Below are 19,026 nucleotides of genomic sequence, written 5' to 3'. Positions count from 1 at the left end.
CAGTTCTCAAATTTCTCCCCGCTTGTTGCCACACCAACAGAGTTGAGGAGCAGTCCTTTCTATTAAAGCATAACAGTCATGGAAGGCAGCTCTTGCTTAACTCATGATAGGAAGTCATGCAGTCTTCCATGCACCATGCACCATGATAGCAGTTCTTCTGCATTTTTGCCTTAGAAAAAGTGCTGGAGGTGATTGACTGGATTGGGTTTTAAGCACTTCATTTGATTATGCTTACAACAAGGTTGGGTTTTTTTGTTGTTTTTTGTTTGTTTGTTTTTTGAGATAGAAATAACTTATAGTTCTAACATCTCCTTGGCTTTACAATGAAGTGCTATCTTTGTGAGAAAAACTGGTAGCCAGACCTCAATATGACATTTTAATCAAATTGTGAAGGTTACTTTAATGAATGAAAATCTTTACTAGTAAATCCTTTAAATATAGAAAATGGTACAATTTGTACAATTTAGAAATAATGTATCTGTGTGAACAACCTGTCTTTAGCTTATTCCTGTCTTTCCACTCAGGGAACTAATTCACAAAGAAATGATATATGTAACACTCAGGGCCTAGATAAAAGAAAAATGTGGCCACTGAACAGGAACACTGCAAAATGGCTCCCCTTCCTCTCCTTCATAGCGTGAACAGCTGGAAGAATGTTTTTGGGGAAGTAAATACTCCTAAAGTCTTTCTACACAAGAGAACTTCGGTTTCGCCATCTGGCAGAATTTAGGACAAACCCGTTATCATTTGACATGTTTAGACTTAATCTCAGTCAAACTCTTGTGCTAGCACGTCAAGGAGTTTCTAAAGCAGGGCACAGAATGAGCATACTTGCTTTAACATGTACTACCAAAGACTGCATAACAATCTAGGAAAATGTGTACAAAAAAAGATAATTCTACAAAGTCTAAGTTAACCTCTTTTCAGTTAAGTATATTATACACTTTGAACAAATAGGATCAGAAAAAACAGTACTTTTTCTATTTATATACTGTATTAAGGACAGATTGAATCATTCATGCTTACACCCTTACTCACTAAGTCCCAGTATTTCACTTACTGACACAGTTAGGTTCCCCCATGGCACATCAGATGCAGATATATTGTAGTCCTGCCAGTATCGTAAGGTTTTATTGCTAGGATGCTCTGGCTCCACACAATTGCATCTGAAATGACAAAATAGTATATTTTCCTTAGTAACAAAAGACATATCAAATGGATCCAAATTATCAACATTATGATATATTAGAATTGCGCTCTACTTTGCCATGTAATTTTAGTTTAAATGAATTCAGTAAACGCATGCTCTGAAGCAGTTTGGAGTTCAGCAGCTAGTGCTATTACAGGAGTAAAAGTTGCTGTGAGGTGCATATGCATATATAGTATGTAACGTGTTTAATGTATTTTAGCTACTGTCCACAGCATGTTTTCCACCTACTTTCCTCCTATTCTGATGTTTCTGAGTGCAGCTTTTGAACACTGACAATGTGCCAGTCCTATTCCCCTCTACCAGGCTGATACACTTCCCAAAAGCAAACTGTCTCTAATCTGTTTCTTTTTCTTTACCACAGGGTCTTATCATTAAGACCAGACTAAGTGCCCAGTCAACTGCCAGGGCTCTGCAAGATCACCAGCACCAAAGGCTCCATGAACTTGTGTCTATTGTTTTTCCTCTGCCTGCAGCTATGTTAAAAGCATGCTTTTCATTTTAAATTGCGTATTTTAACATGCAAAACATGAAGAGGCAGAGTGGGAGGACAATACTGCAAAGAGGCAATTTGAAGAAAAAAATTAAGTCTTTTAAGCCTCTGAAGGAACTGAGGGAGGCTTTTCCTTTGACAGAGACTTCAAAATATGCAGAATACTCTGCAGGTTCCAAGATGTCAAGTGTGCTTTGCAATTCCCTTTAAATTAATCCTACTTCAAAAATCTGTAGTACTATCTACTCTGCTGGTATTTTAACTCACTTATGACAGGTGCAATTAGGTACTGCATTTCCTTCCCTGATTCTCAGTCGCTGGGTAAAGAATAAAATCTGATGATATAGCAGAGAACCATTAAGCATACATTTGTGTCCCATTTCCACCAGAGTATCGCTTTTCTCACTTAGCTAAGCCATCATTCTTTTTTCTGCAGACATCTTTCCACAAAACAAGGATGACGATTCCTATATAAACTTGTAATATTTTTTATACGTAGAATTCTGTTATCTACATTTTGACTACAAAATAGTGCTATTGTACTTCCATTACAATACTATACATGTGACAAAATAGCTGCATTTAATAACTATATAGAGAAAGATGCAGGTTTTCTGTGTGCAGTTCCTTGCTTTTATTTTAAATGCAGCTATTTATAAAGAAAGAAAAATCCCTTACAGCCCATGGACAAAAAGCAAATAAATAATTAAACAAAGCAATGCCATTCAAAAAAACAGAGGGCCTGAGCCAAAAGCCACTGCAGTAGACTGGATTTTTTCAAACAGACAAAGTGCTTTGGATCAGGCCCCAAGGGCATAATAAATGTGTGTTCAATGCATAGTTTTAAATATTACAAAATAGGTTAAATGAAGTGCATAACTAGCAGTGAGCTAAGGTAGCATAGTAAGTCAATAAACGGTATGTCTATGTTATTACAAGAGAGTATTTGATGTTCATGCAACAATACAAGTGTGGCTATTTCAGGTTACTATTGGTTCTTGTGAGCACAGGAGCTCCCTGCCCCTGACGCCCATTGCTGATTGCAGAGTGGCCAGACGCTGGGCAATGGTCCATTGAGGTTTGATCACAGTAGGCCAAGGTAATGTGGGCTGCTCAATCACAGTCACTTCTTCCTCACTAGAAGGTAAGACTGTGAATGTCACCAACACTATATGGTATAGCTATACTTGCTGCAAACTGCAAATTTACATTTAGATAAGTCTCACAATTTAAGGTATAGCTCAAAACAGCTCAAGTAATTCAACTTCAGATGAGATCATCCTCCTGCTTATTGCTAGATCAGTACCACTTTCCTTCTTCAGAGCTTTCAAGTCTGGCCTACACCAAGTTTCATGGGCATTTACCAGCAGCAGTTCACTCATCATCAAGTACAGTAACTTGAGCAAACTCTGCCCGTGATGACCAAAAACTTTACCTTGAATCTAGATATTGCCAAGGAATGGACAAAGAATTACATTCTAATTGTAAAGATCCCACTTTTTATTGAAAGAGGTAAAATTAAAATCAGAGTAGACCATTGCTTAGCATTATAGAAATGGGAAACAATTCCTGTCCAAATCAGAAAATATAACTGGAGTTCCAGAACATAAAAAGTAACTACCAAAATGTGACATTTCATTATAGATATAATTCTGTAATGATGAATATTTCCCAAAACAACTGACCTACGAAAAGAAACTCATACCAGAAAAGTAAGGCTTTCAAAAGTCTAAATTTCTTTTATTTTTTACTCTAATGGAGAGGTCAGCTCTCAGGAGAAAAATATACTGAGTTGTTAACTACAAACACCTATTTCTATTTTTTGATACCTTATTATTCAGAAGGCTGGCGAGTAAATATGTATTGCCTTTTGAAGGTTCCAGTGTACTTAAATCCTTGTAGAACTGTTCAAAGTGCTGAACGATTGCCAACTACAGATCTTTAACAATGGAAAAGAGACTATACATAAAGCTATAGACACATTTTCTAAGCAACAGGTTCAGGTTCAAACAGAGCAGGAACCATGCAAAACATTTCCATGCTGTTTAGTGATAAGGAGCCAGTAATCACCTTTGCTATGATAAAAGATAGGGAATGATTCTGGCCTTAAATGAATTATAATGGCCCTAAGCTGCTAGATGGAAAAATAAGCAGGGTAAGGAGTCTTCACTGTCTACATCTTCTAAGGTACTCAAGCAAATCAGGATGGGGATGACAAGAACTTAAGCTAAACTGTCTAACTTGTTTCTTAAGTCTCAATCTGCTATTTATTTATTTATTATTAACTTGAGGCAGCCATTGTAACTCCACTATACACAAAATTTTCAACATCTTGGTCTGTTATCAAAGAGCAGAGATAGGATTTGACAACAGAGGCTTCAGGTCATGTCAGATAACTAGAAGTGCTCTTCACTGTTCCCTAAAAGAAATAGTTAATACTATCAATATTAGCACCCAAAAGATGGCCTGTACGGCTAATACAGGTTAGCAGATCATAAACCTATTATTTTATATTAAAAGTTCTTCTCTCTTTTGCAGATCAGCAATAAAATGTACACATCATTGTTACTCATTAAGTAGTCAGATAAAAGATTCTGGAATAAAACCACTGAATTCTGACAGTTTAATGCAAAACAAAAAAACTTGCTCCCTAGGCCTGTTTACTTGATTGAATTTAACATAGGTGTGGTGTGAAAATCCCTCTCATTTCCACCTCTCATCCCAATTCTTCAAGCTCTTTCTTCTCCATGTGTTAATGAAGCTCTTAAGCCCACCATGCACATCCTCCTCCCCACACAGTGCAGCATGTTGCTTGCTCATTCTGCTGCCACCACAGACAATATCAAATGTTCAAACAAGTGTCCTGCACAGCGTGTATCTGAGTAAACAAAAAATGCTCAACTGGTGCAGCTCATTTGGAAGACTCAATCATTCCCATGCAACTGTCAATTTATAGTATTTTGTTTTTACAGCTGGGAAGCACTAACTACTAGCAATTTTATTCAAGTTGCAAGGCTCCATTTACAGAGATCCTATTTTCCCAGCATGTACATGCTATAAGCTACACATATTAATACTAGATAAGACTTTGGTCTATAAAAGATGCAACTGCACTGTCTTTGCAATTAGCTAATGTACCATTTCCCCTTCCTAGAAGAGGAAAAAATATTTTTGAGCTCGCTTCAGAAAGATAATGAGATTTGCTTGATATGAATATTTATATTATAAAAAAAGCAGGCAAGTATGACAAATAAGTTACAAAATGTGCTTGTTTAAATAATGTGTCTCATTGAATATCAGAACACATATTTGGTAACGGGTAGGAAGATTTTATCCTAAGAAACAGACTATGCTCTACAAATACACTGTGCATTAATCACATAACAGACAGAATAAGAACACAGTAAGAAACTTTAGATAAATCACTAATTTCATTTTAAAAGCAAACTACTGGAACATGCACATCAGGCTTGCTAACACTGCATTTACAAGACTGAAGACAAGCCCATCAGTATTATAATGCCATACATGTTTATGTTGTCTCCAAATACATACTATTTTTACGTGAGCCTTATGAGCACTGAAGAGTCCTTCTGTTTGTCTAACATCTGCTACATGAAAGTGACAACAGTATCACACTCACATACCCTGCTGCCCCATATGTACAACACCTGTATATCCATGACATTGTATTCACCATATTCCTTCTCATGTCAGCATTCATAATGATGAAACTAAAGTCTCAGTGGAGGAGAGACTGGAAGAAAAATAATTAATAGTGATGGGAAATGGTCTTGTCAGTTAATTTCTATTCTCAGTATCATGAAATCCTTTCAAAGCACAGCTGTCAGGGCAAGATGAAATTATTTTCTTCATTTATTAATGAGATCTGCCATCCTGATTTAGACTACTGAGTCATTAAGTTAAGTAGCCTGTCTCTGGCAATCACAAACATGAGTAGACATTCAAGTATATTCTATAAATTTTGAAGTACATAGAATTTAGTTGGGGAAATTGAAGAGGAAAACAGAGAAGCCTATAAAAGTATCTAGGTAACTCCACATCACTTCATACACACAAATAAAAACGTATCTACATCAGACATCTGATGTTACATTGAAGAAATCACAAAGAATTAGGTTTCTTTGAACTGTGTGAGAAGAAGACTGTCCCACCAAGTGGAAAGTCTAGAAAACAGATTTATAATCATACTGCAGTTTTGTTAGCCAAGCTTGTCTCTCATAAAGGCTGCTCTATTACCTGCCTGGTACAGAGTGCAGTCTATACATTTGTAAAAATATTATGCTACGCATAGACTTTATCAGGAAGAAAATCAGTGTTATTACGTGGGATGTTTCTTGTTTTGAAATTTCATTTGAAAGCTTTCATTCATTAGTAATTCCAAGTTGTAATCTCACCCCATTTCCACAGTGAGGAAAAATAACAATAAAAATCAATGAATACCTAAAGAGATACACTTTATGTGATCAGCTTAATTTTTGATTGTTCAAGCATAGTGTACCAATATAAATAAATGTACTCTAACAAAACTATACAAGGATTGCCTGTAAACTTTTCTAGATTAAGACTACATTGTGCAGAGAAGTTATTTGTTGTGGAGAATTGCTTAACAAAGAGATTCTATTCCAAGGCAGAGGGGATAGATAATAGGAAAGAATGAAGCATTTACTGAGCTTAATAGAGAAATAAAATAAAGTGAGTTAGTTGGATTTGAACAGAAATAGGTAAGTCCTGGAATAAATGCAATAAATAAATAAATTTCTGGATTCAAAGGCTTGCCAAGAAAAAAAAAGATAGAACCAGCAGTTAAACTTGACGGCAGTTGAATGGCTCTAGGAATAAGAGGGATATTCTATAGATCCCATCTGGAATACAGCGTGTGTGCCTGGATCCCCAGCACACACACACAAAAATTAAATAAATTTGTGGACCTTTTAAAATAGGTCCAGAGAAGAGCCACAAAGATGATCGGAGGGCTGAAGCATCATCTTTCCTACAAAGACAGGCCAGGCTTCTTCAGCATGGAAAAGAGAAGGCTCTAAGAAGACTCATTATTAGCTCCATTTTAGTAGTGGAAGGTTGCAAACAGCAGATAAATCAACTTTTTACATGGGTAGATAGTAATAGGACAATGAAGAACTGAAAAGAGAGATTTAGCAAACACATCAGGGAAAATTTTTCATTTTCATTTTCATGAGGTGCTGGAACAGGTTGCCCAGAGAAGCTGGGAATGCCCCATCCTTGGAACTGCTCAAGGGCAAGGTTGGATGGGGCTGTGGGCAACCTAATCTGATGCCTGACACTGGTTGGCAACCCTGCCTGTGATAGCAGGGCTGGAACTAGATCTTTGAAGTCTCTTACAACCCAAGCCATTCTGTAATTCTACTCTATGACTCTCAGGGAAAGAAACTGGGTATATAGCACAGTTACTTAACCTTGAGGGGAAAAATATCTATAGAGAATAGATGAAGAAAATCTATATTCATATCCGAGTTCAAAGAAATCAATTACATAAAGTGGAATTCCATTATACACTAGGGATCTTAATGAGAAATTCTGTGCTTAGAATCACTAACCATGCATTCCAGCTGCAACTTAAGGAAGACAGATACAAAATAACAATGTAAATGCATTATTACAGGATGCAAATTAAGTTGTGAACATATAATTAAATATTTAAAACTTGTTTGTGCAAAGAGTGGAATGCACAAAGCTTATCTTCACAATGACTTCTAGAAGCAATGGTTTCTGTAGCCTGCAAAAAATACTGAGATTGACGTGATCTTGGCTCCTTCATTACATAAGAATGGGATTTTCTACTCCTAATCCTTAAGTGCATGTCAATACCAAGACAGATTGTAATATGCATATTACTATGCCAAAAAAAATCACTTTAAAATTATTCAATGTAATCTGTTAATAATTGAGTAACTTCTGGTAAAAAACTATTAAAATAACACGAATTTATCCCTATGGGGGGGAAAAAAAAAAAAAAAAAAAAAAAAAAAGATTAATAAAAAAGTAGAAGGTATATAAAGTCCCAAGGTCTAAGCAACTTCAGCTAGAGAAATAATTTATCTTCTGCATTCAAAGACAACCACCATAACATGCTTGCCCTTTAGAGAGCACTAGATTTCTTTTCTAAATCCTTTTCCTTTCATCCAAGATCTTCAAACCACACAATTGTAGGGGGTCTCCTTTCCTAGTAAAATGTGATATCCTAACATTTAAAGTACACATTAAAACTGATGTGTATTAGTGTTCCAGACTGAATTCACTAACTGGAGATACGTTTGCTGCAGAAGTAGGAAAAAGCAGGAGGAGGAAAGTGCAGAAATAAAAGAGTTGCTATGCCAACCTACAAATGCTAATGGCATGACAAAAAGGTCACAGAGAAAACAAGAGAAAAAAGGAAGAGAAAATCCAGATCAAAAAGTATGTGTATTTCATACAGAAATATGTATTTAAATTCCTTCAAAACTATGCGTTTTAAAAAGAAAAAAATGTACCACAGCAGCATGCTTAAAATCACATTGCCTTCTCCTTCTGATTTACTTTTAAAATGCTTAATTATCTATATCCTAAAGACTGTGTTCAAAAAATAAATAAATGAACAAAAATTAGATTTTCCAGAAAGAACACTTGAATATCATGGCCAACACTTTAACACAAAGTAACAAAAAAGTATAATAAAGCAAATAAGTGTGTTAGAACTAGGTCTGTGGTAATCCGACCATGAAACAACAGGTATCTTTTTGAGATAGAATTCTGTAACAAACTCAAACATGTATCATAGAATGGCTTGGCTGAGAAGGGCCACTAAAGACCACATAGTTCTAACCCCGTGCAGTGGAGGTTGTCACCCACCAACTCTGGCTGCTCAGGGCCCATCCAACATGGCCTTCAGCACCTCCAGGGATGGGGCACCCACAGCTTTTCTGGGCAGCTTATGTCACTGCCTCACTATTTCCCTCTAAATTCTAACCTACATCTCCCCTCTTTCAGTTTAAAGCCATTCTCCCTTGTCCTATCACTATCAGACTACGCAAAAAGTTGGTCTCTCTCCTGATTATAAGCTCCTTTTAAGTACTGGAAGGCAGCAGTGGGATGCTCCTGGGAGCCTTCTCTTCATCAGGCTGAACAAGCCCAGCTCTCTCAACACATCTTTGTACGAGAGGTACTCCAGCCCTCTGATCACCTTTGCAGCCCTCCTCTGAACCCACTCTAACAGCTCCACATCATTCCTGTGCTGGGGGCTCCAGGCCTGGATGTACTCCAAAAAGGGTCTCATGAGAGTAGAGGGGGACAATCACTTCTCTTTCCCTGCTGGCCATACCTTTTTTGATGCAGCCTGAGGTGCTGTACAGTAAGTAGAAATACATGTAGTACAGTTGTTTATATAAAACTCCTGCAATAGAGTAAAAATAAAATAAGTTGCCCTTTAATGTCTATATGTTACTTAAGTGTGGAGTCAAACAGTCATAGCCTTCCTCTTTTCAGCTGCCTGTGGGGACAGGACAAGGGGAAACAGCCATAAACCGGAGCATAGAAAGTTCTGTGTCAATATTTGAAGGAAATTCTTCACAGTAAGTGTGACAGAGCACTGGAATAGGTGCCCAGAGAGGTTCTCTGGGTTGTCCTTCTCTGGAGATATTCAAGACCTGGGGGGCCTGATTTGACAGGTGGTTTGGGCTAGATGATCTCTGGAGGTGCCTCCCAGCCCCTACATTTCTGTGATAACAGAAGACAAACCCAGCAAAAATACATCTTTCTCACTTGAAATATGGTTACACAATTGTTTGAAATAAAATATCATTTTAAATTATTATTCTTTGTCTTTTTAGTACTCCAAAGGACAATACTAATAGTATGCCAATGATTTTTCCTAAGTCAAATTCATTTCTTCACCACAGCAAAGGCAGCAATACTGGGATTGCACACTATCTACAGACATCAGAACATCCTTAGAAGGCCTATGGGGTAAGAGAGGAGGGTGAGCTCACAACTTACACAAATGAGCTTCAAATTACCCTAACCTATTTATCTTCTTTTTTATTCAAGTAGACAACAAGGAGAATACAGAAAACAGAAATTTTATTGTATAACCTAAGTTTTTTTTTTAAGCACAGAATTGCAGATCCAAGAAGTATTTTTTGCGTAAGCTTTGGCAAAACATCCAAAGAGAAATGAACCTTTTGAAGTTAGCCCATTGCTAATTAAAGAACTGCCAAGGCTTCACTAACAATTAAAAACTTGTCTTTAAAATCCCCAATGATTAAACAAAAAAAAAAAAATGCAAACAGCTGTTTTAATTAGCAAACAGCAGATATTAATTAGCTTCTGTAACAGAGTATGCTGGTCCTTTAAGGACAGAACCAGTTTCAGACCAAGCTTGTTACCCATTTAAACAATAAATAGAAGATTTGGAGTCATACACTGCAGAAGAAAAAAAAAAGCTTCTCATTTCTTGTGGAAGTAATATCCTCACTTCAAGTACACAAAAATGAATTTTTTATTTCAAGTAAGTTTTTGAACATACTCATTTTCTGATCTTTCAAGAACTGATGAAGACACATACAGATATTTTAATCAGGGTAGCAAAAGCTGTACCGGGCTGTCTGTGCAGAAGAAACCAAACAGCAACTTTCCACAATCATTTTTACTGGTAAGCTGGTGGGATGGAGGAGAATAGTGTCAGATGAAAACAAACACCAGAGATGTTGAAAAGAGAAAAATCAATCTCTCAAACTCCTCCTGACCATGAGAAAGCAAGCTGAAGGAACCAGATTATTAACAGAAAACAATTGGTCTTTAGAATATAGAAGGAAGGGAGAGGCTTTTCCTTGGAAGAAAGCACGAAGATAGAAACAAGGAAGTGTTTCTATTTACTTGGAAGCAAATGAATTACAAATGCTTACTCAGAAAGATGAAAGTTGAAGGTACATAGCTCTGAAGCTTAGGAGAAACATCCCTTTTACATACTTGAAATACAGTACTGGCTCCCTGAATTCTTAGACCAACTGTTTTTTTTTCCTTCAATGTTATTTTGAAGTCATATTCCAAACTGCTGATTTTTAAAAATTGTAATGCTTTTATATTCATACTTAGTAACAGGCAAAATTTCAAACTCTGTGGGTTTTCTGACTCCGCAACATTTGAGAAAACTAGCTTTGCTACCTGAATGAAAAAGTTGAAAGGTAACTTAATGCAAAATTTATTATTTTTTGTTAATTAGACTTTTAATTACTTAACTTAGTTTGGGTCTTTTGCACCCAGCATATTATTTTAAAAAGTGAAAAAAATCACAGCAGGAGTTAGATAATCACTACCCGTACAAAATGTATCACGGAAACAATTAATTTGCTGGATTCTGATCAATGAAAGGCATTTTAAATAAAAACAAATATTAATTTGTAAATGTAAGGAGGAGAACAATAAAACTTCATCATAAAATATGGAGATACCTATCACTGCACTGCAAAGCAAAACTTTGAATTTGTCTCTGTAATCTCAGATAGATTCACACCTAAACAAATCTAGCTAACCAGGGATCCATATCCCTATTTCATTTATTTTTTTCATTACATATTTCATTACATATTTTAATAACTTAGCTCTGCCTGCTAAGTGGTTTCTGAATAAATTTGTGTCTATACTATAAGTATTTCAGCTTGTCAAAAACACAGTGAGAACATCATATCCCATTTCCCTCTGCCATGACTACTTTGAAGTGGTACAGGAAAAAAAAAAAACTACAAACACAGTACCATATAAGGCTCTTTAGAGTAAAAGTATGAACATCATAGAAATTAAGTGATGTTAACTGATATCGGGATATAACTTCAACTGTGTGCATGCTTGTGATGCTTATTGCTTTCTCTTCAAATTAATATTACTTTATCTACCAGTCAAGCTGTTAGAGACCAGTGCTACTTTTTCGGCACAGCAGAACACGTCACAGCAGAACTGCTGTTAAAATATTTCAGTCTGTTCCATTTATTAAGGTACTTACTGCACATTTGGATTCAGGTTTTATTATCTATTTTACTAGTGATGATAGCATACACAAAATTCAAATATTTTTTCTGTTCAAGCATTGTTTATAGGGGCTCCACTCTGTACACGCAGAGTGTTCAAAAGGGTTCAGTGAAATAAAGATATTCCTGAAGGTGAATCTTCTCTGAAAATGCTTTTCAATGACATTTGATTTGTTGAGGTGACCACACCTAATTGGCCTCAAGCTCAACTAGGATCTTGTTCTTTACCAACACTTCTGATATTACAGAAACAATCCTGAATTTTTACTTCAAAATGAAACTATATCAATTAAAGCAATTATTTTTCTATTCCCCACTGATAATATCCAAAATATATAAAAAAGGATATAAAATATCCTATATCCAAGAAGGCCTATAAAACTTCCACTGTCAAGCTATACAAATGCAGTCCTGTTAAAATCTTGTAATTAAGAACAAATTGATTATGATAAAAGCACTGCAGAGAGGCACCTAACAATTCTGAATCCACTCACTGAGTTCTCACGGAGTTACTGCCATTTGGATTAAAATGAAGGAGTCACATCAAATTTTTAGATAGGTCAATATTTCAATTTGGAAAAAAAAAATGACAGAAGTATGATATAAAATATTATAAAGCACCAATACTATGTTATAATAAGAGGCCATTGAGTTGCACTTGATTAAATAAAAAATGTGAATAAAAAACTAAAGCTGATTTTTAAATTATTATTATTAAATGATTTCCAGGTTTCATTTGAATAGCTTTCCAAAATTCCAATATTTTATTTTACTTAAATTACAGTACACATCTCCAGTAAATACTACTTCTATATGCCAGAATCATGCCTAATTCAACAGCTCCCACATATTCACAACAATTGAAAATTTATCCTGCTGCTCACTAGTTGCATTCCTTTCAAAGATTTCACCATTTATGGAGAAAAAAAAAAAAACAAAAACAAAAACAAAAAAAAAACCACCACCACCATCACCAAACAGTGTTAAGAGGTGGTACTTACGAGTACTTAGTCAGCAGGTCCAAATCATTATGCATGTTGATTGGATATGTCTCACTGAGATGAAATAGCTTCTCTAAGGCCTCATAAATGAAAATTATGCAGATAAGAGAAGCAAAAGCTTCTTCAGTAAACCGGGTAATGTAACAGACCAGGGAGCTTGCATCAGTTGCAACAAGGATGATGCACAGGATTGCAGTCCACAGACCAATGCTAGCTCTCAGGGAAAGGTATGATAACCCATACTCTCTAAAGAAAAAATAAACAAACAATACAGTTAATCATTTGTACAGCCACAGTTTCCTAGATGAAGAAGCAACTCCAAAATAGGCTTTGTGTAAGAATGAGCAATTTTGGGAACAGTTTAGCTCTTCAGAAAGAAGCAGGGAGGGAGGCAAAAAGTGGAATCAACTCTTCAATTTTCCTGCATGATCAACAATTCACTTGTTTCAGTCAAAACAATTTTCAGACTAAGCAGTTCACTTGAAAACAACCCCCTGATCTTATTTTCCAGATGCTGGAATTCATTGTTCAATGTTTTTAATTTCACCTAACAAGACTTCAGTAGTTATGCACCTCAAACATCAGTTAGTACATAAATAAATCAATGAAGTAAGTCTTAACCTTGCTTAGGAAGATTCTATAAATGTCACTGGCAAACTACTACATCTTATAATATTCTAGAAATTTTATATAGTTCTACGTCACTTACTTGCAAAATTTGAATAAAATCTTCTCAAACACTAGAACTGGTCCTGTACTGCCAAGTATAGTGAGAGGCTGTCCACCAAAGAGAGAGTAGGCAATTCCAGTCATGGATGCTCCAAACAATGATTCTATCGCACTCTGAATATGAAACAGAGAGAAAAGTGTGTATAAATTTTCCAACTGGTTCTTTTTTGCAACATAATGATTTGTAGACTTCTAAATAATGAAACAAATATATTTTAAATATATATTTTAAATATAAAATAAATATATAAGACATAAAAATAGATTTTTATATATATTTATCCGCTTGGAACAGTAAAAAAAAAATAAATACTAACCATAAATCTAGCAACGTAAGTTTGTTTTAAAAAATTCAGATTTAACACATACTATACGACCTTCAGTAGCTTCTCCCAGTAGACCACCGAATGTGATGACAGGAGACATGCAAGCACAGTAGAGAAACAAAAATGATGCCAGACACTGTAGACTGAGAGCATCCCTGAAGTCACTCCAGAAGAATGGAGCCTTTCTTTTTATATCTAAAATCAATCCACCAAAAAATCTAAAAATAAAAGAGAAAATTTATGAAGAATGCTTACTGAACTTTCATCCACAGTATTCCTTAGTAGCTGCAGAGAAGCTACTCTTCCTTAATCAAATGAAACATACCCTTATAATTCATCCTTCCACAGAATAAAGTTTCTGGGAACTCTGTCCTGATAACCTTAATCAGAAAATTGTTTTGAAACAAAAGAATTTTCATGTTTCTTATTTAAAAGCTTCATCACACAGGCCCAAAACTTTTGAACAGTTGTTAGCTCCCATGCATAAAGCCCCAGTATTTTTGTGAAATAATTCTTTTTGTTTTATCAGAAAGCTACTATGCTGCACGCTTGCCTACATTCCCATATATAGAGCACATTATATTCCTTGCAAAACTCTTCTTAAATACATCTGACAATAGGATGAAATCCAGGCTAGAAATTTTCATGGACAAGAACTCATATCTTGTTGTTTACATTACGCTAAATATAATAAAAAACTTAGAATCAGGCATTCCTTTACAATACATAATTAAGTTACAGCAAATGTCCCACAGTGCTCTTTTTCTCAAATGTATCTGATGTACCAGACAGCTCTGAGGTAGAGGAGACAGCGCTACCACCTTCTAAACATAAATGATCCTTCAAGCAACCAACACCAGGTTCACCAGCAAAAGTAAAATTTACAGACTGGCTGGCCATTACCGACTTCTACTACACTACAAACAGCAACACAGGAATAATAGTTAATTATCAAGAGGCAGCAAAGTAACAAAATTGCCTGGCACACAGCTACCAGCATGATAATACTGCACTAAGGCAGACACTGACTGCTTGTGGGCTTACTTTACAATATATTAAGAATGTATGTATTGTCTTATTTGGGACAAATCCTTCCTTCGGATGCACATATGCTGCAGCCACCACAGTAACCACAGTCTCTTGTACCAGGGCATATCATGGCTTACTGAGGCAAAAAAAGAAATGATGGAGCTTCACAACACGGTAACTTCAACGATAAAATATCTGTTAGAATTCGTAATATGTGACAAGCCTATTACCAACTTTTTCTTCATACAAAAATAGAAAATAATGTTAATTGAGTTCAATAGTGATCTGACCTCTATAAATAATAGAGTAAGGAGATTTCTGTAATTATATTGTGAATACTCAATTTTTTTCGCCCTCTTCTTTTCTGAAGAAATTCAGAAGTACTATCCTTTTCAGCTTTATAGTATGCAAATGAGGATTAAGGCCTGAAAAAGATGATGTGCCAAACTGGTCATTTACAATAGAGCCAGACCATTATTGTTCTTCTGAAAGGGCAACATCTGGGACACTTATGATTCTGAATATGCTTTCACTAACTTTCCAGTGCGTTGCAATTCTGGTCCAGAGTGTCCTCCAGGATGTTCTGGTTCCCCATGAGCTGCAGTCCCATTTGGTACTCCTGGAATCTTACGTTTTTCCTATCAGGAAAAAAAGATACTTTTCTTAGACTTTCACAACCAAACACAAACCTAGCGAAAAAATCAGACTTCAAAACTTGAAAGACCAAACATTTAAATTTTATTGTAAGATTCATCAGCATAACCTCTTCATAAGCAGTAGGGGAGCTACGTAACCAGAAGTAGAAGTAACTGTGATGTAAGAAATTTAAAGAATTCATCTCAGAAAAATCTGTTATCAGAAAGCATTTTTAAAGAGCAGCATGCCAAGCTGCTTTGATCATTTCTTGCTCTTATCAGGCCATTGTATTCTGACTTCACTGGAAACTTTGCATAATGAGCAGCACCTTTTGAAAAGAATTATGAATAACAAATCATACGTTGTATGGCTAAAAGTGCATGACGTTATTCAAAATAGATTACAACTATCAAAGAATAGAAGAATAGATACTGATTGAAGAGCTTCGTCAATAGCCACCATTCAGTAACAGCCTGCACTCAGTACGTAGATACAATCGTGTAATATTATAAAACTGCCAACAAGAAAAAAAAAAGAATTCATTTTTTTCCACAATATTTTCTTCTTCTAAGTCATCTTCAGAGAAAAACTAAGCACCTCTAGAAGGATACACAATAGAATATTTGGGATTTAAGCTTTTCTTCTTTGTTTCAGAAAACAAAGATATAGCAATACGTTTAGAATAAAAGCAAACTACAGCTGTTTGTAATAATCAAACATGCTTGTTATCAATTAACCTTGAATTTAAGATCTTTAGATCCATCTGTCTTTATTCAGGAGAGAAATAGTTTTGAACTATGCTGATTGTCATCACTATACTATGTTTTCAAGACAACAATTTTCTTAAAGTGAAGTAGCAGACAGAAAAAACATACAATATTTCCATACAGCGACTTTGCTGAATGTTAACTTATTTAGACTTAATTCTTCTTAGCAAAACTTCATCACAATCTTTAAAAGCACCTGAATTTTACAAGCACAAACCTGAGAGGGAACGTTTTTAGGTGGTTCTATTCGGATTGTTGGATCCCATTCTCCAGGAGGGAGAACTGTAACCTGATCAAGAAACTCATCAATTCCAGACACCAAGTCATTGCGGTCTTTTGCTTTGTAAGCAACGTCATGGAACACCTATGAAAAGCAAAGAGGCATATGTGAAAGGAAAAAGAGATGAAACACTCCAAATATTTCACAATGGCCCCTTCTCAGTGAAGATGTCCTTGCACGTTAGGCTCAGCTCTCATTTTATCATCTCCTGGCAGCATAATCTGAGCAGTTATAGAATTCAAGTTTTTTTCACCATTGTATCTGTGCATCAATTTAACTGGGCAGTTCCACATTCCAAGTTCTCTATTATATTATCTCCTTCAGTCATTACAAAATGACTAAAGCCAAATCAAGAATAAAATTACCTCATCTGTCATCAGTGTTGCAATTGATCTTCCAATCTCATGATATTGTTGCCCTTTACCCAATGGCCCAAGAAGAATAAACAAAAATCTGAAAGAAGAAGTTAAATGAAAATATGTAAAAGGAAGGTGTATGCTAGTTACTATATATACTACCAAAATAACTATTTGAAAATTGGACAATAAAAAAATCCCAGATCAAGTACTGTGTATAATATTCCTTCAAGATCCTCAGATAAACATTTAAACATGAAGCTCTGGTTAGAAAGTACATCTAAACAACTTGTGGAAATATATCCTAAGTTTCACAATCAGACTTCTGATTAAGACTAAGACTATCAAAACCCCCTTACGTAACAAACCTTATCTTACATAATAAACATATGCAGATATACACTACATACAGAAAACATCAACGTTAATTCTGTTAATGTCATGGAACTAATGACTTTATGGTAGTTACAGAAGTATTATTTCATTTTTTCTGATTTTGAAGTTACCTCTGAATGAAAATATTTTTCAATTCATCTTTCCTCCCAGTAAGAAGACTCTAACCTCTACTCTGGGTTCTTTAAAATGCACAGGATGGGTTCATCAGATGAAATAACTGTAGTTTCCAGGTTTGTAAAAATGCAAAAACAACTTTTTACTAATGAAAATTATTATTTCTAAACCAAGTATTTTGCAAAAAATATTAATTATCCTAATTTTTAATTTCTTAATTTTCTCTAGGCAAAAAATCAAGACATCTGTCTTCATTGTCATGGGTTTCTTTGTGGGAGAGGTTATGCAGAAAAAAGCTCCTGTTATTTTAAAAATTTAACTCAGTATCTCAATAACTTTTATACACGTGTACAAGTAAAAGATCTAAAGTCACATTCAAAAAAATTAAAAATTAAAGCAAATTTTATACTATTTATCTGACTGTGAGCAACAATCAGAGCCTGAGCTTTTCATCTCCTAGATGAAGGCCATAAATAACTGCAATGCAGTGTTGTCTTCTGATGAAATTCTATTTTTATAAAAACAGGAAAAGATAAGAAGAGAAACAGAATACATGCGCTCAAAGCCAAGCCAACAACAACAACAAAGTTGAGAGGCTGCATAATAGTTAAGCCAGTGAATTTAGATACGGGAGAATAGAGCTTTGATCCAAATTAGCCCCAACTGACAACAACAAAGATCTTAGAAGCTTAATATTTGGCTACAAAGTATATTTTAGACATTAAAACAAGTCTTCATAAATTGTCCTCAATGCCAAAATATTCATGAGAAAAAATTTCATCTAAGAAAAATATAATCTAATAAAAATTTATGGTCAAAAGTTACATTTCCTTTCATGCAAGTATCTACAGAGTTTTAGGGATGCATATTTACAGCATGTTCTTTATCCATTAACAATCCCTAGCCAATTAAACCATATAGTTTGAATTTCTCCTTTTAAACACCCCATTTTTTTTCCACCATATTTTTCTTCTGGACTTAATTCTGCAGTATCACAAGATTAATTTCAGTTCCAGGTTAAAGTTCTACCACTTTGCTGCTTTTTCCTAGTATTTCATCTATAGAATTGAGAGTTTGTAAATTATTAACCCCATGTTGTAAACTGACAAACTATATTTTCTACTTCCACAAAGAATAAATCTAATCACACATTAACGGCATGTGTCAGAAGATGCATACACATATTTATGTGTGTTTCTGAATATACATAATTAAATTGCAAGTAGAAAGATGTCCTTAACTAATGGTGAGATGAAATCTGCTGAAGGTCACAACACGTGCCTCCAACAGGTACTTAGGAAAACATGAAAAGAAACAAATCTAACAGTACCTAGTTGGAATCGGAACTTCAGCTAGTCCTGTAAGCAGCACTGCAGGCGATAACCTAACAAAAGCAACAACTGCACGGTCCAGGAATTCCAGCTCACCAACTAAGATGTTTGATGCTTCAGCTCCAGGTGGTATCTTTTTCATGAAATGTAAGTCAACCTGGGAAAATGATATCAAATTATCCTATGAGTTACAGATAAGGATTTCTGTTTCCCCCCATTTTGGTCACTTGCTGCATTATATATTTTAATTTTTACAATAACTTTAATTCTTCAGCTTTTACTTCTGTCTTTTGAAAAAGCAAT

At 35.2% G+C, this 19,026-nt stretch overlaps 1 protein-coding gene across 6 annotated transcripts in view; it reads right to left on the bottom strand.

Annotated features, from left to right (window-relative positions):
• Positions 1-19,026, bottom strand: part of SLC4A10 (solute carrier family 4 member 10) — a 155,490-nt gene that overhangs the window by 22,236 nt on the left and 114,228 nt on the right. For all 6 annotated transcript variants that reach the window (XR_007378726.1, XM_048954024.1, XM_048954025.1 and 3 more), the window contains exons 8-15: positions 18,723-18,880; positions 16,892-16,979; positions 16,464-16,610; positions 15,381-15,481; positions 13,858-14,032; positions 13,469-13,602; positions 12,760-13,005; positions 1,061-1,166 (exon numbers count right to left, since the gene is read on the bottom strand). Coding sequence is in view for 5 of the 6 variants with exons in the window: in XM_048954024.1 (XP_048809981.1) it covers positions 1,061-1,166; positions 12,760-13,005; positions 13,469-13,602; positions 13,858-14,032; positions 15,381-15,481; positions 16,464-16,610; positions 16,892-16,979; positions 18,723-18,880 (1,155 nt within the window). In the remaining variant the exon portion in view is untranslated. The remainder of the gene's footprint in view (positions 1-1,060; positions 1,167-12,759; positions 13,006-13,468; positions 13,603-13,857; positions 14,033-15,380; positions 15,482-16,463; positions 16,611-16,891; positions 16,980-18,722; positions 18,881-19,026) is intronic.

Source organism: Lagopus muta, chromosome 8 (genome assembly GCF_023343835.1).
Source record: "Lagopus muta isolate bLagMut1 chromosome 8, bLagMut1 primary, whole genome shotgun sequence".
Classification (NCBI taxonomy): Eukaryota; Metazoa; Chordata; class Aves; order Galliformes; family Phasianidae; genus Lagopus; species Lagopus muta.
This window is presented reverse-complemented; position numbering and strand designations above follow the sequence as displayed.